General features: G+C 42.9%; 2 protein-coding genes across 15 annotated transcripts in view; one reads left to right on the forward strand and one right to left on the reverse strand.

The window, feature by feature from the left end:
- Positions 1-21,715, reverse strand: part of FNBP1 (formin binding protein 1) — a 94,063-nt gene extending 72,348 nt beyond the window's left edge. For 4 of the 14 annotated variants that reach the window (XM_039388059.1, XM_039388055.1, XM_039388066.1 and 1 more), the window contains exon 1: positions 21,558-21,711. In XM_039388059.1, coding sequence (XP_039243993.1) covers positions 21,558-21,581 — 24 coding nt within the window. In that variant the 5' untranslated portion in view covers positions 21,582-21,711. Of the gene's footprint in view, positions 1-21,557 lie in introns of all 14 variants that reach the window. The other 10 variants (XM_039388085.1, XM_039388072.1, XM_039388069.1 and 7 more) reach the window with 5 other exon arrangements.
- Positions 21,716-23,310: 1,595 nt separating this feature from the next.
- GPR107 (G protein-coupled receptor 107) overlaps positions 23,311-25,825 on the forward strand; it is a 43,148-nt gene continuing 40,633 nt past the window's right edge. Inside the window, exon 1 of the mRNA XM_039388103.1 lies at positions 23,311-24,394. The gene's annotated coding sequence lies outside the window, so the exon portion shown is untranslated. The remainder of the gene's footprint in view (positions 24,395-25,825) is intronic.

The raw sequence follows: 25,825 nt of genomic DNA on the forward strand, positions 1-25,825 counted from the left end.
GGAACAAAACAAAGCAATGCTAACCTCATCCTTCTGCTCATCCTGGGGGAACAGGAATGGCACAAGGGTTTGGTTTTTGCTGACAGTATCCAGAGCTGCAGACTGAAAGGACCCACAGGGATTCTCTGCTCCGTGTGTTATAAACAAGGGCTTTGAGAATGAGCAGATCCTGGTGTGGAGGGCTCTGCTTGCTGGGAGGGTATAAATCATGAGCCTCAGCAGAGCTCCAGACCCCAGCTGCCTCCCCCAGGAGTTGCAGCATGGTAACAATGCTAAATATACGCTGCTGTTGTTCCAGGAAGGTTTTTCAGTTGACAAATGTTGCAATTTTTCACTGTTCCCCAGCACCATCCCACTTCCCCGATTTAATACACACCCATTCGTTCCTTCCGAAATTATTTGAACAAATGCAATTTTAGAACTAATTCCCAGTAAATCTTTTGGTGTCTGGCTACAACTTGGATTAACTCTTGACTGATTTTCATCCTCTTTTTTTTTTTTTTTTCCTCAGTCTGTGAAGCTCTCCCTTAATAATACCAGCTGTTAAAACAAAGATCAACAAGAGCTCTTGCCCACAGTTTCCCCTTTGGGCAGCTGTGAACTAATTATTAAAAACGAGCCATAGATGTTCCTGCTTATTGCATGGATAACTACAATAGAAAAACAAACAAGCCTGCTGATGCCTTGAAAAGAACACACACAAAAAAAGACAGTTCTGCCCTCTGATCCAAAACCATACTGAATTACAAAAGCAGAATCTTATCCACAAGAACAGTACTTCAAACTGTAGCAGTCTGTGGGAACATATACTGGAGAAATTAGCTTTTTGCCCAACTTCTTTGCAAACCAATGCCACAGTGGCTTCACCACGTAGAATATCCAAGTTGTTCTATGTATCTTCAAAGCACATGATTTTGTCATTAATATCAATCCTTTGTGAATATGATACAGCTCTGAGCACACAGCTGGAGTTTAGAAAATCCTGCATTTCAATCCCATTCTGTTGAATTCTTTGGAGAAGTAATATTTGGGTAAGGTTTTGTTGGTTTTGGTTGTTTGGTTGTTTGTTTTTTGGGGGGGGGGGTTGTTCGGTTTGGGGGGGATTAATTTGGTTATTTTTATATAACCACTTCAAAAAAAATCAGTGACATTGTTAAACTTTGCAGAGTAAGAGTCCTTCATCTTTCTGTCAAAGTTAGCCCAAATGGGTTACACTTAAAAAAAACCAAAACAGTAGAAATCTTGCCAGGTATGCCTGGTATTCTCAACAGAAAAACTCATCTTCTAATCTCCACTAAATAAATCATCTGTTGGGTGTAGAACTGAGTAGGTATGCAAAGCTCTTTTCTATACAGATGCTGAGGCAAAGATGTATTTATTTATTAAACAGAACAGCCTTTACTCCTGATATCCTTTTCTCCTCCTCCTCTGGCTGTGAAGCTCCCAGAACTGACCAAACCCCAGGGCAGGCATAGTGTCCTTGTGGGGTGTTTATGCAGACACTTGGAAAAGAAAAATGTGGTAAAAATTATTAATTCTGCTTCACTTGAGGCTGCCTCCTGGAGTCATTGGAGTAATGGCAATAACTAGGGATAAAAAATACCCCTCCACACTTCAGAGTGTCCAAAGCCCTTCCCTAAAGTTCAAATGAAAAGCTGAAAATCTGAACTGACTGTTCCCTCCTCTTGTTTCCAAATTAAATGGAACAAACAGCTGAAAAACTTCTTTGCAGATGAGATTCAAAAAGCATTTAATACCTTAAATACCATGACATGACAAACACAGTCCTAGATTTTTCAAGGGCCACTTCACACTCAGGACCAAATAAAGATTACTGCTACGCCTTAAGTATTTCTATCTGCCATTGCATTCCATTTTTAACCCAGAAATTAGATTAGGTGCTTTTGCTCTGGTTTGAGAAATAGTGAAGTTTCCAAAACAAGAGGATTCTCAGAGATATATGTGGCTCAGGAATCTAAACCAATAGGTTGAACAACAGTGTCTGGGTACATAACATTTCAAATGCCTGCAAACAACACAAAGTTGGTCACATCAACATTTGTTAAAAACTCTCTTCAAAGTGCAATTCATAATTCAGAATTACCCACTCATACACTCCACTCTGTGGAGTCAAGCAAGACTGTCAAAAAATGGATTAATTCTGGAACTAGGCCAGAAATAGGAAATAAGCAAAGAGCTGAAGAAAAGCTGTAGAGACTCTATTCCTTAAATCCATCTATTAGGGTCTGTCACATAGAGGTTTTTTTATTACAATAAGACCCAACTTTCACACCACTGTGAAAATGGCAAGAAATCAAGACACTCCTCTAACATCCTTATCAGAATCATCCACCTGTGCACCAAAGCATGTATTGCCATCCACAAATGAGGATTCTCCAATAACTTCAGTTTCTTCTCCTTTGGAGGAAGAGAGCATATACTCATGTTCTCACATGCTCAGTTTGAGGCCATTTCTATGAAGTTTCTCCTCAGGTAACAACTCCCATTAATTATAGTGTGAACTCGTGTTACATCAAAGTTTAAATCTGAGGAAAAGTAATTGCATTTCCCTTAACTAAATAATCACTGTGTAAAGCCTCTCAAACTCCACTCTGCTCTGCCTTTCCTTCCAACAGAAGCCTCTCTCAGTTCTCAATATCACAGCAAAAACAAATGAATGCATCAAAGTAGGTGGAATAAAGAAGGGAAAATATTGTGCAAAGCGCTGACCCACCAGAAGCACACAAAGCATTTGTTCAGTAGTGACAATAAATAATTTAATCTGAGGCAAATTACCAAACAAACATCAATTAAATTACTACAAGAGAAAGTTCTCCCACACACTTTTCAGGTTTGCAGAGTCAATAGAGCAGCACATGGAGTCATCCAGGCTGCTCACTCAAGGATACTTGACATTCTTCACAGGACACTTCATCTGAAGAGAAAGAGGCAAATTTAACTCCATCACACTAACCAAACATTCCCACAAGAATAGAGAGATCACACGTCACCAAGCCTTGTAAAACATAAGAAATCAGCATTTCCTACCCTGTAAACGACACTCGTGGCAATCAGAGAACCGGAGTTTTATAACACAGTTCTCTCTCTCATCCATCAGTTTTAGCTGCCCAAGCACCTGAGCCGAGAACATTTGAAGGAGGTTTCAGCAGCAGCAAAGGCTCCCCAGATCTAACAGCAACCCTGTTGTGCAAAGTGCTGCCTGTACTCCAACAGATCCAAAACTGGGAGCAGCTCCCAGAAGTCAGAGACACGTGGGGAACCACAGCCCAGCGAGCGAGACACGGTGGTTTGCTGGCTGTCCCACAAGGATGCTCAGGGTGGCCACACTCCCAGCCCCAACGGACAAAGCTCAAGTTCAGTGTGCTGACCATGCTGTGCCAGCCAAGACAACCTAAAATTACAGTTTCTAGAAAGTAGGGCAGCTGCTGACTGTCCAAACCTTCTGGCCTGGCTCCCTACACAGCCTCTGGCCTCTCGAAGTCAAACAGACAGAATATTTTATGGAAATAAATCAACAATTACACTCTCTTTTGACCAATATGACTTGGAAAAAAAACACAAGCATCAGGAATAAATGGCACTTCACCATACTAAGCAAGAGCAGCTTCCTCTGATCCTTTAAGTGAGGACTGCTTCCCTCAGCAAGGATATTCTCCTCCTGAGCTGGACAGGCGAGTCCAGCTGAGCAAAGGAGCTAATCTAGTTTTCTTGTGACAGCAATCTCAAGTCCTTGAGTTCCAAAAAAACCCCATGTTATAAGTCATGTTATAACAACGATGGTACCATGACATATATTTCAAGCCTTCCCGACGCATGAAGAAACACATCTTTACAATCCTGATGGGAATTGCAGCAGGAAAGAATCTCCTTTATATCCAGTTTTTAGACACAGTTGTGAAGAAAAGCACTACACAATTTAAACCAGTGCTTATTGGAGCCAAGATTAAAAACCACACATATGTCACACCAGTCTGACCACTTGCTTCTGCCATATTCACCTAAATCCAGGATCAGTGAAACGAGGGACAGCACTGAATGTTTGATTTCGTTTTTTTAAAATTTCATTCCATGCAGCTGCAACAGCCTTTTATTCAATTCCCAGTTCTGAACAGTGAATCAGTTCATAAACCTTGGATGGATGTTATTACCTGCAGCAGGTAATATTATTTGCATTTCCCATCTAGGCAGCTCTCATTAAAGTGTTTGGGTTCAATCTCGAAATAAAAGCATCTATTTTAAGACCTTGAAAATAGACTTCTAAAGTTTTTAATTTTTTTGTACTTTTAAAAAGCAATTTATATCCCTCTCCAACAACTGCCAGGCAGAATACAGGTTTTGGGGGAGGAGGGTGTTGGCTCACTACAAAAGACAAAAAAAAAAAAGAAAAATGGTTTCGTTCATATCAGTTCTACTCTGGCACTTAAATACTAACTTAGAAACTCAAAATGAAACCGAAAATACACATAAAATCAGGTTGACTGCATCCAGCCTCATTAAAACCACTTTATGTTAGTTTACCTAACTGCAAAGGCAAATATTTTTTCAATATAAATCCTTGACCCTCCATTGAGATTAAACACATATCAAAACACGCAATAAATGTATCCACTGGCATCTAGATGAAAGCACTAATAGGAGGCTCATATAATGAGCTATACAGGAAAACCTAGAGCACAATTCAACTCCAAGACAACTAATGCCACCAGAAAAAGCTCTTACTAACTTTGCTAAGCCCAGGACGCACAACCTTTTTCAAACACAGATCTCCAAATTCTTTATAAAGCTGGTAAGGCTACGGCAAGCAGACAAGAATTTCAAACTCTCTTTTAAGGAGTTTAGAGCCAACAAAGCTCCTGGTATTTTAGTGCCATTGCAGGCTCTCGTAACACTGCAGGCATTTAGAAGCACTAGCAAATTAATATGCTGCACCAACTCATTTGGTGAACAATCTCATTCAGATCTTAAGCTGCTTGTCCTGTGTTCTGAATGTGTTGGCAGGCTGAAAAAATCTGAGGCGCCGCAGATATTTCCTGAAAGGGTGCTACAGTTTTTCAAGAGCAAAGCCACTTGCTGGACTTTGGACTGATTACTGGGACAGCAATAAAAAGGAATTCTTGTGTCTCGAAGACAAACAAAACCAAGACCACCACACCACATGCAGTGTGATGTTCTTAGTCAAAGGACTAACACAAACCATGGTTAAATGTTATTAAAATCTTCATAACGGAGAGATCCTGGTTAAGTTTGGGTCACCGTGGTGACATAGCGTGTTTTAGAGGAATATTTCTCAATTCACTGCTTTATTAAGACTATGGCATAGACAAGTGTGCTGCACACAGAGCACGTGGGGTGGAATTTTGCGTCTGAAACTAAAGATATGTGATCCTGATTTCCCCTCTTCTCACGTTCCTGCAAGATCAAGTAGAAGGCTACCACACCACCACAAACAAATAAACAGAGGGAATGCTTACTTGTGTTTTCCTAACACAGCAATAACAAACCATGAAGTATAAAAAGAGGATGGCAAAGCAGAGTACTGCTCTTCTCTATCACTATTGTGGGAAGAAATTTAACAAGTGTTTGCCCAGAAAGTAACGGATTCCCCAACTCTGCACCTGTGTGTGGAATAAACCTTGCCCACAAACTGCATGGAAATCGATTACAAATTCACTTCTCTAAAGGAAGAACAATTCTCCCTTTAACATCAGCAGCTGATAACACCACAATAATAACAAATAGAGTTCACAGATGAAAATACTGCAGCAAACAGCTCAAGAGAGCTGACTGACATCTCGCAAGAGAACCATAAATTTAGGTCAGCTCGTCACTGCTCTGCTCAGCAGAGGAACAGGAAACAGTGTGATGTGCAGAGTAAGATGTCGGTCACTTGGGCTCACTGTTTCCTGCAGCAAGAGAGAAATTACAGCCCACTTTCAAAATTACTTTAGCACACTTGCTTCAACTGGATGAGCCTGCAAGGTGGAGACCAGCTCGCTCCATTCAGGAAACAATCTCCCCTTCTGGGAGCGTCCAGAGGATTCACACAGCAACGGCCTCCACAGAGAGATGAAGTTGCTTCTACATTATTTTTGAGCAAGACCACGTAGGGCACCTCATAATTCCAATTTTAAGGAGTAATTCACTCCTTAAATGAAAACACACACATTCCACCCTCCCTTTATCAGGGATGTGTGAATATCACCCACACACAACTTCAGAAGTCTAGACCGGGAGAGTTTTAAGCAGATACCATTAAATATTGATGTTGTATTTCATTTTCTTGCATGACTATTTATTTGAAGGGAATTAATTAGCACACTGAAAAAACCAATTCTTTGAAATGTGCCTGTCATACACACAGACTTTTCATAGCATCCAGGGAACACTGTAATTCTAGTGCAATTTATTTTGGGTGTCTATCAGCATACTATATTGATTTGCAAAGTAAGAAGATACAATAGAATTGATGATCTCTATTTTACTTTTAAGTTTGTCCCAGAGTACAGTAACTATTAAGTAGTTACAATTTCACATGTAAGAACTTTCATAACAAATGTGGGCACAAAAGAAATTACTATGTTTTAGCTCAGACCAGAAGAGTCATGAGAAGGGAGAGGTTTGAGAGCTGTGTGCAATTTTTACATCCTTGTGTGACTTGTGCTTCATCCTTCCAATCTTGCTTGTCTTTAATTCATATTACACAATTTGCAAGATGGGCCATCAGTGCCTGGATTGTGTAGTACCTACCTAGCACAAGGAGGGTGGGATCTCCAGCAACAAATGCTGACAATCACCTCAAGCTTCATGAAATAAACAAAAATTTAAATTAAAAAAAAGTGTGACTTCTGGAGCAGTGCAATACCTTAAGCAATGCACTTATTAAATGAAAGCCCAAGTGCTACAAGGATTGGCATTATGTAAATGACACAGAGGCATTCCTCAGAAGTCTTGCTAGATGCACTTCCAATTCATTTCTTACTGGAATGAAATACTATTAGACAATATCCTCCAAAGTGGAACATATTAAGGGGCAAGTTCTTATTTTTGTGGAAGAGATGTCTGGCTTTGGATATTACAGTTCATCAGACCAAATGCAGCTGGGAAAACTCATCACCTCAAAACACTTTTTTTTTTTCCCCCCTAAGTCCTGCCATTTTATTAAATTACCAAGTCACTATCAGCAAATCTCCTCCCAGTGCTCTGGGTCTCTCAGAGTAAGTTATTTGCTGGTTTTATGGCACTTGGTATCTTCAAGTGACCTACAGGACACAGTCCCTTGTTCAACACGACACCTCCTGACTCAAGTCTGCAAGAGGTTATCACACAGCACTTCAGTCAGCAGCTCTGGAAACAAACCTTGCAAAGCCTAAAGTACTTGGTGATGTGAGTAAATCTCATGAGTAATGCAAGAGAGGCAAAAACAAACTGTTTTTAAGAATAAATAATCTACTCACGGGAAGCAGGACACAGCGGGGGGGGACAGTGGAAAATAACGTGATGTTAAAAAAAAAAAACCAACAAAATGCTGCAGAATATCAGAAAAGAGAAGATTTACTTTACCAGAGCTCAAGACTAAGGGTGTAAGGCATCTGTATGTATTGGAGAAGAATTTCTTATCGGGACATATTGCAACAAATGCTTCAGAAAAACACGTGCCTGCCATGAGACCAAAGGTTCTGAACATCACCCTGCCTTGCACGGGCACTGAAGCAAACACAGTGACAGATGTTCAGGGAGCAGAGTCAGCATTACTGAACTGAGCACTGTGATCTAAATGTCTTATTAACCTCAAAAAAAAAAGCCCAAGATCATAATGCAGAGAGATGTAGTGGATGCATAAACAAAAAGCCCACAGCTTCTGCTCTTGTCTGCACTGGAATCATTCAAATCACTCACAAAGGGCTCAAGAACACAGTTCAGTCTTATAAAACGTGTTTTAGTTGAACAATGGTACAAAATACAAGCAATTTTTAAAATCAGATGCATTAATAAATAGTTTAAGCAACATTTTACACCAGTGCAAGTGCTTTGCCAGACAAAGCTTGTCCTAAGGGCTTCATATTAGAAGTGATAGTGGTGGCGAGGTAAAAACAAATCTCATGAGTTTACCCTTTCTCTAAAATTAAAAGACTGTAATTTAAGTAAAAATAATAAATTTAACTACAGATAAAATCCCCAAAGCTTTTCATATATTTACTTTCTTGTCATCTTTGTAATTCTATTCCATTGCACTTTTCTAAGCTGAAGAAAATGACATTGTTTGCAAACTTTAAATCAAATATTTTGAAACGCAGACACTAAGATAACAGAGTGTCTCATTTATACAACAGTAATTAACATTTTATCTTGGGACATGAAGATAAAAAGAACAGTCCTTGTTTTATTTTGTTTCTAATGGGAATGCAAAATATTGGATAAATATCTTCCAAATCTGGACTTAAATACAATTCTTAGGTAAACGGAACTGCCTTAGAGACAAAAGGAACAATGAAAATAAACCTTCAGAATGGTCATGCCCTGAAACATTTACCCAGGAAGCAACGTCAAGAAATAAGAGCATCTCCCATACCCAAAACGACTCAGTCACTCCTGTAAGCATCCACAGGAGCATGACAAGCAATGCAGAGCTGTCACCCAGATTAAACCTCCCTGCAGGACCTGTGACACACACGGGATCTGCAGGAACCCCGGGAGAGGGAACACCCACAGCTGGCAGGTGACTCCTGCAGCAGTGCCAGGCCACCACTGCCACAGCACCACCAGGGACCCCCAGAGCTTATGGTGGACCTGGAGACTCCAATCTCAGCACTCAGCTGCTCCTTCTGACACAAGTTTTACCAGTCCCATTATTAAAAATAACAATGTGCCAGCCTTCCTCTTCTCCCTTTTCCCCCTCTCCCTCATATCTAGGCTTTGCTTACTCCAGCTTTCATCCATTATGAGGCTGCAGCTCTGTCTCTTGGATTAAAGAGCACTCAAACACACAAGAAATGCTTTTGTTTGAAGAACAAACAGGAACCTTCTGTCCAACCTTTGACTTGGATGGATCTGAGCTACTGATCTTCACACAGCAACTGGAGCTTCTGGGCTCAGTTCCCTGAACGTCCCACGACTCCCCAACTATTTTATAATGCAGGGATAGACCAGTTGCTTCGTGAGCAGTTGAATCATCTAAAAAATATGAAAGAGGATATTGACTTGAATCTATTAGATGTTTTTATCTGCCAAGCAGGGAAAGCAAGTTTGGCCTCTGAACCAGGCTGATTCAGAGAGGGGAAGAGGAAAACAAATGTGTGTTTACCTTCGTACACAGAGGGGAGGGAGGGAGAGAAAGAAAGAATTTCTCACGAATTGACAAGAACATCCCCTCCCACAGCAAGGACAACAAGGTCATTCAGGGCTCTACAGCTGTTCCAATGACAATACCTTCCACTTAAAATAGTTTTTGGAAGCTACAACTCTGGTCCCAAAGGTTGACTCGAAACTGCTCCCAGCCAAGGAAGGGAAAAATAAAGGGTTTGTTTTTCACAAACCCTGAAGTTTAAATCCATCTCCCCAAATAACAGAGTTTTGGCTGCTAATTCATGGCTCAGACTGGTGGACCATGAGCCACCAGGACCAATGAAGTTTGTGTTATGGTAGAGCATCTCTGAAGCCAGAGGTTTAAGAGGACCCCACCTGCCAATTTCCACCGGGGACGTTCAGAAAAGAGTCACCCTAAAACATTCCAGCTTTTCTGAAGTCCTCAGGCCTTCTGGATATACATGTAAAGGATTCCAATATTCTGGAAAAAGAAAATTACTGCTTACCTGACTTGGGCTGCAGAGTGAGATGGACCAAGACAAAGTGGCTGAGAACTAAGAATGAGACTGAAGAGGCATCATCTGGTCTACCTCACTTATTTTTTGAGTACTTCTGCACATCCATAACAATCAGTAAGCACATCCAACAAGGCTACTGACACATTATAGTTAACTCTTGCCTGTGAGCACAGCACTTAATGTACAGACTGAGGCTCAGTCATCATGCTTCATTCCTCTTCCAAGGTAATGAAAGTAAAAGAAAAGTAAAATTCCAGAAAAACTGAATGTAACCGTGACGTTTTTATCCCCAAGAAATTCATGCAGCATTGTGGACTCTGCAAATGCACACAAGTAAACACAATCTTAACATTTTGCAAAATTAAGACATAATACAATACGTGTAAGAACCCATATTTCCTCAGTAGTGAGTGTTGTTAAAAAAACTGTGCATTTCCTGGCTTTAAGGTGCCTAATTCCACTAATTTAATATCTATCTATTTTTGGAACATCTATGGAACACATACACAAAGGAGAGAAAAACAAATTCTAAATACAATGCCATGAATAGAGCTATAGTTCATGCATCTTTTCTTCCCTAAGAGAATCTGAGCATTAAGCACTGCACCACACAAAGCAAATGTATCACAGCCCCTTTTTTAAGGGTGATTTGTGCCTGTGGCTTTTTTTTCCCCTGTTACTTTTGGGTTCATCTTCTGATTATTTTCAAAATTCTCCTGTTCAGGAAAGCCTCTTGAAGTGCATTAGGGCTTACACACTTGTCCCAGACTGTTTCATTTAGCCCTAATACCTTGAGGAAGCTTCAGGATGGATTGTTGCTGTTCCGATTAAGGAATCAATCCCACCCCCTGTTGAGAAGGTTGGATGGATGCCTTGCCCCCAGAGGGAAATCAACACTGCTCCACTGACCAGCAACTCCCAACCACCACTGTACACTCATGGATCATGAAGAAAGAAAAAAGCACTTAATTCTTACATTCTAATTGTAAAAGGGTTTCTGAATTTCCATTATTTAGACATTTTTTACTAGTTCAACTCTGCAAGTGTGGATTCCAGCTTTTGACTCCTCTGTCACTATTCCTCTTTTTTTTTTTTGGTTCCCAGGGATTAACCCACAAGCAAAACCACAGAAGATGACTACACTGAGCCAACAACAGATTCAACATTCAATACAAATGCCTATAATTGTATGCATGGAACCCATAAATATCATGTAAAATGTCTTCTGACCTTTGTGTGAATGGAGTGCACTACTTTGTCATGCTGTTCCCAACCATCAAGCACTTCAACTCAGCTGCTAATAACCAAATGAAATATTTATATTTGTATTGTTTAGCTCAGCAAAGGCTTTTGTTAGTGGAACAATTCAACACACTCCCTCAACCATTAAATGCTGGCATTATGATACTGAGCTTTGTGTTCAAGACTAAGTATTCTCAAAGAGTGACAACTATGCAGACCCAGTCTCCAAAGATGCCTAAATTAGGTGCATGTGTTTCACAATACCACATTTCTTGTAAAAATTTTCGTCTTCCAACAATTACAGCTTTCCTATTTCGAGATAGCTTCATGTCAATCATACTGAACCTCTGGAAAAAGAGCTTTCAGCAGTTTCATACATAATACAGGTATAAGGATGACGCAGACAGGAATCAGAGCAAGAGCCACAATGCAGAAATGAAAAAGAAGCCCACATTTATCTGGAAGAGGAGGTGGGGAGATGCTCACAGTTCAAATTGTGCTTTATCAGGCATGGATGCACCCTGCCACCCTTCCAGGGCAGTTTTCTGGGCTACTCCACTGCATCTCAGAAAGCCACATGCACCCACACAGCCAGATAAACTTTATTTTATCTTTAAATAGAGCTGGAAAGTAGCTAGCCCCCCTATTCCAAAAATAAGGCTGTAAATCCCCAGGGCACTGACTTAAATAGGAACCGAGTCACACATGTCATGTGAGATGCATTCTCACCACCTAAAGAGCCAGCTGGTTCACTTTTAGGTTTCAGGTAAAGCATGCAACAATAACCTGGGAGTGCTGGATGCCTTGGCTGGCTGTCCCTTGGGAGGATGGAGCAGGTCAGCTGATGGCATCTTTGAGCAAAGCAGCAAAGAAACCCCCTAACCAACACAGACACGACAGAAATGTTTGCTTAGGAGGGGTTTTTTGCACACCAAAAACCGAAGCAAAGCTGTGCTACACAGTTTTTGAGCTTTTGCATGTTAAGTTATGAACACATGCCAACAGCATCCTCTGTGAAACCCAGGTGTTTCACAACTCCAAAGACTTGTAAGGAAATAAAGGCTCTTGACCAGCACATACAACCCTTTTCTTTCACCCTTTATTTTTAGGCTTTTCCAGTGACTACACACGAGCAAAAGGATCTCAGACTGTTATATTTGGGAGAGACAGACAAGACGGGTGAAAAAATATTTATTTAGGGTTCTATCACAGCTCTCCCAGTCCATCCACTGCCAGTTTTTCTTTTACTACAGCAAAACCTTAGTTACACACTAATTAATTAATGCTACTCCTGTAAGACCCACATTTGACAGATCAACATCCCTCAAGAGCACAAGAAATATTTCCCTTCCCCATTTAACTTTTGTTTGAGAAAACACTCTTCCATTCACTCACTGCTTCATGCCAATCATTTTTCTTCTTTTTGTAAATACAAGATAAAAGTGTTAAAGCATTTCTCTCTGCATAAGAGAGCATAATGCAGAGTGAAAAAAATATTATCTAAACACATTTTAGGCTTATTTGCTAAACAATTCCTCAAGGCTTTCTGCACAGAACGAGTGGATGAAAAACAGCAGTGCACACACTTCTGGATAAAGCTCTCATTTGGGGGATGTGGTCAAATATTCCTCCACAGTGAGTAAAGATGCAAAACGAAACCACAGAAATCAACGTACACACACTGAAACCAGTACGTCAACTCTACTTAAAGGTTACATGGAAAAAGCCACATAAAATAGCAATGCTACACAGCCAAGCAGGTAAAAGAGGACTGCTGGGTCTATTCATTACTTTTCTGCTTTGCTTCTTATCTAATCTTCATCCTTTCCTCCATGCTTCTTCCTTCCCCTTGTACACCCACTATACTTTCTCCTGATCCCATCAAACTCTTGACTCGTCGTTCCTAATGCACTAATCCCATTGCATGGCCTGTCTGACAGCAAGTCACAATCCCACCCATCCTACCCAGAGCCCAACCCTGCTCTCCCCACAAGCTCTTTATTCAGGCTGTTTCCTTGTTACTGACTGGTTCCTTGTTTTCTTTGTTTAAATTCATTTTCTCCTCCTGAGCTCATTTCTGCTGCTTCCTTTGCTCAGCTCACCCTGATTCTCCCCCTGTCAGAACTGCCAGCTTCAAATACCTCTCCTCAAATGACCCTATCTCCATCATTCCTGGCACTTCAATCACAGGAGCAGTTCCTAGACAAGCAGATCCAATTGCCTGTAACCAGATCTCAGCGTGATCTTCTGCTCTTTCTTCCCCACCTTCAGTCTCCTGAATGAGGCAGTTTCCTCTCTGACCACAGCACGTCGCTCACCCTCAGGTGAGTGTAACAAGAGAAGAACCAGTCTGCAACAACACAAGAACCGGTTTGCTACCATTAAGAAAGTACACAGGTGGTCAGGAGGACCTTTAGCACTGGTGCAGCCATGCTTTCCATCCCCTCTCCCTCCCAGCTGTCACTCTGCTTTCTTCCACTATTCTTCCCTAACACAGATCCCACTCTTCCAGGGCTGTCCTCCAGCCGGCTTCTTCCTCTGCCAGCAAAGGAGCCTGAGAGCAGGAGAGGCTGCCCAGCTCCACCCTGGCCTTGGGCAGCCATGGCATGGGATGTCTGGCTGCTCTCCTGCAAGGACCAGACTGAGCCATCTGCAATTATTCCGTGGGTGACCTCATCACCTCGTCCCACAAAAACCCCTCCGAGGCCAAAACGTAGCCAGCGCCCATGAAGACTTTGTCAATAATATCTCCTCTGAGCACATGCAAAGTGGTGTTTTTCCAAAGACTTACAGTTGGGAATATTTTCCCAAGAACAGCACCCTGTTCAACAGCTTTTGTCTGCCAAATTTTAAACCCTTGCTCCAGTGAATGGAAGCACAGTAGCTTTCCAAAACCCAAGAGGCATCGTGTTTAGCATGTGCAGTACGCTGGCCCTGGTAACAACTGAATAATCCTGATTTATCTGAAACACAAAAAGCAAGAGGTGGGTGCAGAAAGGAGAAAACTGCAGCCTGAGCACACTAATGTGGAAAAAAATGTAAGCAGCAGAAAATAGATGACTTGAAGTGTTAAATACCTTCCCAACAAGAAGAGCTCCCAGCTCAGAGGCTGAGACAGAGAAAACTGTCCAAGGCACCCAATAAGCAATTTCTTAGTGTTAATTGGAGCAAAATCTCCAGGAGTGCATTTAGGAAAAACCATATTCTCAGGATCTCTGCAAGATGATCCTTCTCCTGTCACATAGGTAGTACTCCTTTATCTGCACATCCACAGGCTCAGAGCAATGAAAGTAAAATGTTTGAACTATAAAATGAATAATTTATGAGAGGAATTGTACCTGCTGTTCCCAGAGGAGTAAGTCTAAACACTACAAACTACCCTTCCCCTTCAGACACGTGAATGGTGCCAGCAGCACTCGTGCCTGCCCCACTGCAAGGGCAGAACTGAAGGAATTGCTTTATAAAAACTCTTTAGGTACCAAATAGAAGCACTTGAAAAACACCCAATAAGAGATGGCCAAGTGACACATATTTAATGGAAGAAATCTATTTTATTTCAGCTACAGCAAGAATAATCCACTATGGGATTTCCTCAGGATTAAGGACTATCTGGGTGAATTGGTAGCTCATTGGGGACCATCCTTGTAAACCAGGCATTAGTTCCCAAGCGACTCCATTTTAAGTTTTATTGCTTTACTGGGTTTCAGAGGGCAGCTAGGGGATTGTTGTTGTTCTTCTGGGTGTTTTCCCAATTAGGTTGACTCTTCCTCCAATAAATTAAGGACAACATTGCAACAGAACTGCTTCTTGACGTGCTTTACAACATGATCTGCTTCAGTGATCAGCAATGAACACCAGGCAAGCAGCATTTCATTCTTGCACTTCAACTCTGCTGTAAGTAATCTAGAAACCCCCATCTCCAGTATTTTCAAATTTTAGATGGAAAAAGAAACATTTTATTTAATTATGCCAACAAACTATTCTTAATAAATGGAACCAAAAGGAATTATTGATCACGTGAATAAATTTGTCGCCGGACAACACGGAGACAAGACAATCATGTTAAATTCCAAAAGGATCCAAACTATTCCACCACACCTGCTTTAGAAAAAGTAAAAACATCATATCCTGTACATACACCCAACATATATAGTACTTTTCCACTGTTTTGTATTTTAGAGTCAAGGCCATTGATTGAGCAGAATAACAAAGACGGCGACATGCTAAGAGAGAACAGTGTTTTAACACTCACCAGCTCACTGGTTAAAGCAAAAAAATTAATAGAAAAGCAGTGTTTGTAGGGGTGGAAGGAGGAAGAAAAGTTTCATTTGAAGTGTATGATTATATTGAAGGGGGAAGTTATTTTAAAATATTTACAAAAACACTAAGGAAACTCAACAAAGCATTGGATTTTGACAGCTGGATTGGATTCAATGTATAACCAATCTCAGCAACATTATTTCAAACAGGATGAAAGCGAATTTCCAAAAATTCATTAGCAGGTTACCTGTCCAGCAATCAAAGGCAATAATGAGAAGCAGGTTATTAAGTTACAGTGCAGCAGTGGCTCCTACTCTTCATGTGGAATTCGGCTTTTGAAATTCTGCTTTAGAAGAATGTTTTACAGCTTTTGAAATTCTGCTGTAAAAGAATGTTTCACAACATGAGTAACACTAATGAGCTGCAAGGAGTCCAGAAAAACATCGTCTCATGTTTGACTGCCTCCCCATATGGTTGGAGGAAGCGGGGGATCTCGAGCAGCCACAATACGACTGGGAAGAGCCTGCGGCTGAAAGGGAAAACATGTATTCTGCAGCCTTGACTCACGCTGAAAGACCGTAAATCCCCCCATTTTTTTAATGAATAGGTAGGAAACACAAGAACAGGTTGGAGACAATATTGTAGAAAACCTCTTTCTTAAAGCAAAGCAGAATTGTAAATGAGATTACTCACACGTTCAAACATTTAAGACCCAGCAACTCCTTTAGGTACCAGAAGAGAGTCCTTCTACTCCTGGTGCCTGCAGGTGCTAAGGGACCTCACACATAACCCCATTCTCCAACCAACCAGTTCCTGCGAGTAGCAGAGGAGCCCCCACACCACACATCATCCTGAAGTTTAAAAATTATCTCTTTAAGCTCACAAAAAGGAATATGGCAGCAGTAACTTTACTGTGCACAGAAAAAGAGGCTGCAGCAGCCTGAAATCTCATCCCGCGCTGGGCAAACACACGAAGGTGTGAGCTGCACAATGCAGATACCGTGTAATGATTCAGCTCCTGTAAATTATTCCTCACTCACTAATCTGCATATACTTACTCACCACTTAAAACAGTGAGTGAGCCACCGTGAAATAAGGAGATATTAATGTCAGACAGTTTTGCTACCTCAAAACTGTCCAAGTAACTACACAGAACACCAAATCAGTACTATGTAAGTAATAAAAAGTGTATTTTGCTTTGAAGTGCCCATCTCCAGCACTCTGTGTACAACTGTTACTGAGAGCTTTAGGATAACCAAGCCAAAATTATAAATATAATGCATTTATTACTGACTTTAGCCTGTTTTCCTCCAGCCTCTCACCGTATTTGCTTTTAGGTTGCCTTGCTCTGGGAGCTTTTTTTTTTCGTGAGTGAAATTTCAGACGCTTTGAAATACACAAAAGTTTTAACTAAACAGAAACCAAGATTCTGTGAAACACAAAGAAAAAAAGGTCAGGGATACACAGCTCCGCCTCTAGGAGTTGTCTGAACGACATCAAATAAGTTGCAACAATTCACAGCCAATTTACAACAAAATACACGTTTCAGAAAAGCATTTGCCATCACCACAGGAGAAGACTGTCTAAGCTGCCAACAATTCATCCACCCACCTGTGAGGGTTCGGCCTATAATGGAAACTCTCAGCTCATCAGAGTTAACCTGTGACTTATCATGCAAGACTAAAGACTCGTGTCCTTCTCCCATCAGACACCATCTCCTTTTCCTTAGTTGGAGACTAACAGTTAACACCCAAAATCGAAGAATTGGGCGGGCGAGGGCTGTGGGAGGTGTGAGAACGGGATGGGTGGGATGACACACCCCCCATTTCTATTGTATGCAATCAACCAGTGGTGCATACAATAAAACTAGATGTTGGCTCGAGAATCAATACATCAAACCTTAGACCCAGCTCCGCAGATCCTCTTAGAAAGGACAAGCTGAGGAAAAACAAGGCCTCCGTTTAAGATGACATTTGACTGCTGTGCCCAGGCAGCACTACTACCTAATGTCACCAAGGTCAAAGCCACCCAGGTGCTCCAGACTGTTTCCAAATGTGAGTCACCACTATATGCAACAGCCATACATTGCAAATCCCATTGAAGAAAAACGCTGCATTCAAGCAAATTGCAGAAATGCAAGATTACAGCTGTTTAAACACAAATTCTGCTGATGAAATAGGGACAGGAGTCCTGAGAGAGGAAACAATTGAGCAGTTACAGAGAGCAAGTGGGGCCTTCAGGTTCTCAGAGTTGCACCTACGTGGAATGAACTTTAAAAGGCAAAACCAACCATATGCACAATCCATGTTTTTGCATACTAAAGCATACTGGAACTCTACAAGCAAAAGGTGTGGTCTCCAAGGTATCAGTTCCGTGAGGAGTTGGCCCACAGAGCCCCTTTGCATGAGGGCAGCAAATTAAATCCTTTGCAAATACTGAATATCCACCTTCTCCTAGGCTGAAAGGACAGTGGCAGCTGTTAGCAGCCACCCAGCTTTCACAAAGGTCAAAGAAAATTTTGATTAAATCACCTTCCTCCCCAAGCTTTTTTTAAACTTTACACTGAATGTGGAAAAAAAAAAAAAACAACAACAAACCCACAGCATGTGCACCTCTGAAACATTCATACTGAAACATTCATAACAAAATGGTAAAACTTTCCACATTTAACCCCTTGACCACTTGCACTTGCCATGCTGTGACAGTATTCAGAAAAGGCAGAGTTTTTCCCAGACCATTTAACCACAGATTTACACAGAGTTCCCCCAAACTATATCCTGTACCAAAACTCATCATCAACGAGGTTCATTCCTTTCAATATTCCAACTATGAAGCCACAGCCTTTTCCACTCAGAAGACAAACACCCAAATGCCAAGGTTAGTTTCAGCTCAGTTTGCAATGTAATTCCACTTGTTTCAAGGGCTTCATACCACACCAAAGGGCAGGGGTGGGAAGTGTGGCACACACTATGATTTTACTGGCTAAAGCACCCTTCACAATGGCTGTGTATGCCATGCTCCGTGTTCTTTCCCACTAGCCAAGAGAGAAAAAAGGGTGAAGGAGATGCAAATGTGCTTTTACAGCCAATTGACCCCAAAGTGTAGCTACTGAAGGTACAAGTCAGGTCTGCATACTGGTACATATAATCTTTACTTACCATTTACATTAAAAATCATTATTATTTAAATTAGTATTTAGAAAACATTGCCAATTTCAAGAATCAGACATGAAATAAGTACGTACTATACCCTCCTATTTGTTAGCCCTAAATGCACTCCTCTTCAACCAGGGTGAAAAATAAAACAGTTCAGAGCTATTCTGTCCTTCACCCATCGTTTCCTCCTCAGGTCCTGAACGTCTGAAGTAACAGGTAGAAAGAATTCTGCAGGGCTTGGGTGGATGGACAAACTGCACAGAGCAGCCCTGCACACAGGGAACTCACACAGGGTTACAGGAGACCTTCAGGTTCTGTTCTGTAACACTGGATTGCAGGGAGGCCCCAAATGATCTCATTATCCCAAGCATTCCACCTCATACAGGATATAAATGCTGCATTATTATCTCTAATAATTCTGGTTATGGGTCCATTGACACTCACAGGGACAATCTTGAGATGTAACTCAAAGTCCAGAATGGAATGAACTATCAAGAAGAACTTTGCAATAGGATTTGCAACCCAGAGGCAGAGAGATACATTGACATCACAGGCTAAAAGCCTGTTTTGGGAATAACTTCCACATTGCCAAAGGGATTTTATTGCTTCTGAAGTATGAGGCTTTCTGCAACCAGCTTTTTTCCCCCTGCAGGAACGAACAGAAATTCTACATAACTCCATGCACATTAGCGTTCTACATGCTCTAAAAAGCAAGCTCGATTTTACTTCTCCTTTGCTACATTTAAAGAGGTGAATCACGAACACACAAGCAGCCTGGTAGATCAGAGATAGAGGGTGCAAGTCAAGCCTGAGCAAACATCGCTGGTCTTTCTAGCAAATTTCTAAACGACAGTTGAAAACACTTGTTATTGCCTCAACTTCCAGTCCTTCAATCCATATACCAGTCACATGTAGAACAGGAATTTGCTGCTTACAACACCTGCTCCTAAAAACCCATTCCGTGGCTACTTAAAACAAAGACTAAGTTCTGAGGTAAATGGAAATTTAATTTTGTTTAAAAACAACATGCCATCATCAACAGAAGAAGGTGGCATATATTAAATACAGGTTGTTTGTGTGGTTTCCTTTGCCCGTGAAATGGAGAATGCAGAGTGAGAAATCACTGTTTTGGCCTAAATACCCAGAGCGCTGGAAACCGTCAGTGTTTTCAAAGCTCTGCCCAATTTAAAAGGGACCAACTCCTGCCAAATTTGTATCTAGATTAATTTAATCCGTTGTTCCAGCCCTTTTCCTCAGTAACCTGCTACACTTCTCAGAGTGCTACACTGAAGACTCGAGGCACGATACTTTGATGCTGAATAAGCCAATTTCACAAACAAAATTTTCAGAGGAAAAGATGTTACAAAAACAGTTTGTAACTGCTGCAGAAGACAAATACATGACTGCGTGCACACACCTGCAAATATTGCATAAACAAAAACAACTATTTATCAACACTACTCTCTACTACTGTTCTTGTGCACAAACAAATCAGTATCACTTGGAAACTTTGAAGAATGGGAAAAAAAATTAAGTTCCTTTTGAGAATTCAGAATTCATTTTCCCATGTCAAAATTGTTATTTTGCCTCTTACTCTAATCACACTCAAACTATTTCCCCTCCCAAAGCATCCAAGATGTAGAAAAAGGAGGCAACTGCAGATTTCCCCAGAAACACTTCCACGCAGCAGAGCTGTTTATACAGTGATGAATCAATATAGCATCACTACACTCTTTCAGCAGTATGTATCACCTTTCTTTCTATAGCATATAAAAACATACCACAACAACCTCTCCCAGTCAGCATTTGCTCCCTAATTTACTGTCTAGTTCTAACCAGATTTGGCTACAACACGACTCCAATGTCACAGCAAATCGGGATGCTGAACTGCCTTCCAGAACGGGCTAGGAATGCATCCAGAAAGGACAGCAATTAGCACGTCTAAAATAACCATTTCTACACAGAGACAGTTTAAAAGCTCAGATATGGTTTCATCTCAACTCGCACCGGTTACCAGCCACGAACAGATGACTACAGGAGCGAATCCTGCAGTGCTTTGCAATCCAGATGACCCTCTGCCACTCGTTCTTGACTTCTCCATTCAAAACGCCGTTTCCGTTTTCCTCTTCCCCCTCCTCCCGAGCACGGATTTGTCCCAAGATGTTTCGCGTCCCACCATTAAGGGGCCAGCCCGGTGCCCGGGCTCCCGTGCCCGGGTACCAGCCCTCCCAGAGCCAGCAGGTTTGCTCCATGCTCCACCATCAAACATGGCTGCACCATGTCCTCTTTGTGACTGAATATGTGTAACAGCTCTTCTGCCTTCCCACACTTCTTTTATCTGCCCTCCCTTCTTTCCTCCGATTAGCGAGGGACCATTTCGAATCGCTATTACCCACTTCTCGTTCCTTTTAACAGTTTTGATATTTTCCATTAACGCTCCACCGGCAAACCAAATGCATTTCTACTTTCCAGGTTCCCTTCAAAAACATCAAGGAGCTTTATACACCGAAACCCTCCGCACCTTTAGAACCTGCTTATTTACACTCAACACAAAAAAAGTCTTCTCGTAAAAACCTCCGTCCGCGGCAGAGAAGCCCCCTAAGAGCAGGGGCAGGAAATTTTTATCATCTGGCTTGTCTTCCCTGCAGCTCCCTCTCCTGAAACCGGACCCCCTGTTACAGACCCACCTCGGAGCCTCCCGCAGCAGCCACACACAAAACCCACCCCGGGGCGAGCCTCCCTCCGCTCCGCACCCGCCGCCGCTTTTTTTTTTTTTTTGTGCCGCGGAGCTTTTTTCTTCTAAATTATTATTATTATTATTTAATTTCTCCAGCAAAAATAAATAAATAAATACATAGGAGTCCCGAATCCCCGCTGGGATTTTTCCCTTGCGGTGGCCGCGCGTTAAAACTTCGCGGAGCGGGGCGGGCCGGGGGGGAGCGCCGGGAGGGCGCAGCGCTGGGCACGGACCCGACCCCCGCACCAGCCCCGCACGGACCGTTATGAGCCGGGGGCGGCAGCGCAGCCGCGCTCCCCCCGCACTCATTCACTCACTCACCCACAGCTCCGTGCCCCAGCTCATGGCTCCGCCGGGGGAGGGGTCTCGCCGTGCCCTGGCTGCGCTTCCTCGCCGTTCGGAGGGGCCGTGCGGGGCGGGACGGGCGCTGCTCTCACCGCCGCTCCCGCCTCATCGCGCCGCAAAATGGCCCGAGCGGCGCCGCGCGGGGCGGGCGGGGGGGGGCGAGTGACAGCTCGGGCGCTGCGCAGGCGCGGCCCCGCCTCGGGCGGCGGAATCCACTCGGTGAGTCCCAGAGCGCGCCGGGCTGGGGGGACCCGCCGGGAGCGGCCAGCCCGGCCCTCAGCCCCCCACAGCACCAGCCTCAAGAGTCGCGCCCTGTGCCCCAGAGCGCCGTCCAAATGCTCCCGGAGCTCTGTCCGCCTTGGTGCTGTGAGCCCGTTCCAGCTCCCGACCACCCTCTGGGGGAAGAACCGCTTTCTAATATCCAGCCTAAACCTCCCCTGACACTTGAGGCCGTTCCCTCGGGTCCTGTCACTGGTCGCCACAGAGCAGAGATCAGCGCCTGCCCTTTCTCTTCCCCTCACCAGGAAGCTGTAACTGCAATGAGGTGTCCCCTCAGTCTCCGGTCACCAAGGAGCTGGCACTCCCTGCCCACAGGGCAGCCCTGCTCGCACAGTCATCGAATCATAGACTCAGCAAGATGGAAAGAGACCTTTAAGGTCATCGAGTCCAACTGTCCACCCAGCATTACCAACTGCAACCCCTAAATCACATCACCCAGCACCACACCCAACACCTCCAGGGATGGTGACTCCACCACCTTCCTGGGCGACCCATTCTAATGCTTGACCACCTGAACAGTGAAAAAACTCTTTTCTAATATCTGATCTCAATCGCCCCTGTCTCAGCTTAAGGCCATTTCCTCTAGTCACAGTAATCACAGAACATCCTGAGTTGGAAGGGTCATCGAGTGCAACTCATGGCCCTGCACAGGATACCCTAAGAATCCCACCATGTGCCTGAGAGCGTTGTCCAAACGCTTCTCGAACTCAGACAGGGTTTGGGAGGTGACCACTGCCCTGGGGAGCCTGTTCCAGGGCTTCTTGACCACCTCTAATTTGAATCTCCCCTGTCTCAGCCTAAGGCCGTTTCCTCTGGTCCTCTCACCGCAGGTAGAAGACACTGGCCCCCACCTCACTACAACCTACTCTCAGATAGTTGTAGAGAGCAATGAGGTACCCCCAGAGTGCGGCCCCTTCTCCTCTTCTTGAGAAGAAAGAAATCCAGCTCTCTCAGCCATTCTAGACCTTTCATGAGCCTTGTTGCTCTTTGCTGGACATACTCCAGCACCTCAATGTCCTTTTCATAGTGAGGAGCCCAAAACTGAACTCACTACTGAAGGTACTCACCAAACTAAGAGGTGGTGATTCCAACCCCACCCACCCTCAGGTGCCACTTCCCCACCTCTTACCACCCTCCTCCCAAGCCAGGTGGGGCTGGTTTTGAATCAAATGTTCCTGTTTTGATCATTTGTAAAGGAGGCAAGTGCCCTAGAGAAGAAGGGAATCCACACCCTTAAAACTTAGAACCCTTTAAGCTGTGTCAGGCAAGGTTCAGGTTGGGCATTAGGAGGAATTTCCTCATAGAAAAAGTGATTGAACACCAGAACAGGCTATCCAGGGAGGTGGCGGCGTCCCCATCCCTGGAGGTGTTCAAGGAACTGCTGGATGTGGCACTCAGTGCCCTGGTCTAGTTGACATGGTGGTGATTGGTCAAAGGTTGGACTCGATCATCTCAGAGGCCTTTCCCAACCTAATTGATTCTGTGAACTGACTGCAAGAGCTGACTTCTACCTCAGCTAAGCAGTGTATACACCCCCCCACCCCCAAAATAACCCAAATCCGGGAATATTAAATCCACCATCTGTCACCAACACACTCAACAAGCAAGCAAGGAAAATAACCAAATTATCTGCCTTTGCATAAATGTGGGTTATTGTAGCAATTACACAGGCCTTGTAGAAAATGGCTCATTTCCTTGCCAGAGAAATATTTATTTTGTGCTCCTCTTCCTCTGTGTCATTTATTTGAGCTGTGTCACTTAATCTCATTTTGCATTTCTGCTTTTGCGCCACAACAAATGTAAAAAAGAGCTTGAGACTGATATATTTATTGTTGCATCAACTCATGAGAGACTTACATGGGGAGAAAAAAAGGGGAGGATATTTATTCACCTGAGGAAAAAGGCTTCTGCTCATAGAGGGTGGGGATGCTTTTGATGTGAGAAGATAAAAATTGACCAGCTGCTACAACAAGCATTATCTCCTCTGGATTAATGCACTTCTTCCACTGATGCTTGGCTATTACCCTCCATGAAAAAGAAAAACATATTAAGCAATTCCAACATTTAGAACAACAATGAAGACAAATGTTATGTTAATAACAGAATTGCGTTTATTTTTATCCGAGTTCCATTGATTTGAACATGGGAGTAGAATGCTGCTCCTCACACAGCTGTTTTTGAAGAGAGACAGAACTGGCAACGCTTTTGTTCATCATTAGAAATTATTACTTTGAAGGACTGACTTCACAACAGCTAAAAGACATGCTGTTCAACTCATTTTAGAGTACTTCTTCTTTCTACTGCCAACATATTTAAATATCCAAGCCTGCCCTGCTGCCTGAAGCACAACCACAGTCTTCCAGGGGCCTGTACTTCCACAGACTCAGATCCACCGTCCTTAGCCCTACATTCATCCAGGACACATTGCAAAACCAGACAGCACAGTTGCATCGACACTTTTTGAGAGCTTAACCCATAAATACTTGTAGGAAAAGAATGTACAGAAACAGAAAGCAGCGCTGGTATCATCTGAGGTAAGGTTGCTGTGGAATTTCCTTTTGCACAAAGAGCTGGGAGGGGAACAAGGCAAACCTGTTACACCAGCACGGGCAGGGAAACCTGTCCACACCAAGAGATAGAAATGCTCCACCAGTTCCAGAAAGATAAAGGCCAGAAATACAAGTTTTGTATTATGATGGTACATTTGAATAAGCCATGCAAAAAACTATGACAAGATAGCAAAATTTGTGTGGACAGAGGCTCAAGACAAAAACTAAATAAAATTCTAGATGCTTCTAGAACAGGACTTTCTTTGACTGACTTTATTGTTTAGCCTGAAACTCTCCAAGGCAGGGACTGCCACTTACATTATTACTTTCAGTTGTACAGTGCCCAAAACAACAGGGCCTGCAGCTTGGCTAGTCCCTAATTACTAATGTAATTAGAAATGACAGGAGCTTTAAGAGCCCTTTATGCTGAAGTAGATGCTGGAAAGCTCAGTAGTTCTCAGTCTCAAAAAATAACTCAAAATGACATTTATAAGTTGCATACCTAGCCCTTATTTATTCAGTTTGCATAATCCATATCTGAGCAACACAGAAGCTGGTAGGAGTTTTCCCTCAGCCACGCTGAGAACAAGACCATGCAGATCTGTTTTCCAGATATGGGCCTATTCCTGTAAATTCTCTGTGTTTACCCCTCCTGTTGTTATGATTCAGAACACTCCCAAATTCAGCTCATAATTCCAAGCAGAGGTAATTCCCCTTTTAGAAAGCCAAGATTTTGTTTAGAAAACCTCAATCCCACTTGAAAATTGCCAGATTAGCTGCTAAATGATTGAGAAACTACATAAAGGAGATAAAATAAATCCCTAAACTACAGTTCAATCTAAACCCTTTTCTCTGTGTTTGTTTACTTATGCAAAGAAAGAAAAATCACAACTTTCAGAGCAAGTACAAGCACTTCCAGCTTCCAGGGTAGAGCAGGAAGAAGACCTACCTTTCCTCCCAGTTATCACCCATACAGCTGCTTCCCTTTGATTTTATAACTCTACCCATATCATCCGTGTCCAAGATAAGGAACGTGGATGCTGCTCGTAACCTCTCATACACTAGGACTGAAACAGCACCAGGAAAGGAAGAGGACACACCTTTCCTTGAGGCCATCACCATCACAGCTGTTTCCTTTCTGCTCTTACAACACTGCACAGGTCATTCAGACACACAGCTTGGGACCTGGGTGCTCTTTAATGACCCATCAGTCCCCAGAGGGGATGACTGATTAAGACCTGATAAACCGTAATAAAGCGTAATGGCCCTGGCCTGGGGCCTCTGCCCATGCACCCAGGAGCTCCATTTAAGCTCTGGTCCAAAAGCCTAGCTGTTTTGCCCCATTTTTCAGGGGGTCCTGACTCCATCTCAGCCTATACCTGGTTATAAACCCTGCTGATGTGGAGCCTGGCTCCA

The sequence above is a fragment of the Pipra filicauda genome, unplaced genomic scaffold (genome assembly GCF_003945595.2).
Source record: "Pipra filicauda isolate LSUMZ 115617 unplaced genomic scaffold, ASM394559v2 scaffold121_size3267253_pilon, whole genome shotgun sequence".
NCBI lineage: Eukaryota > Metazoa > Chordata > Aves > Passeriformes > Pipridae > Pipra > Pipra filicauda.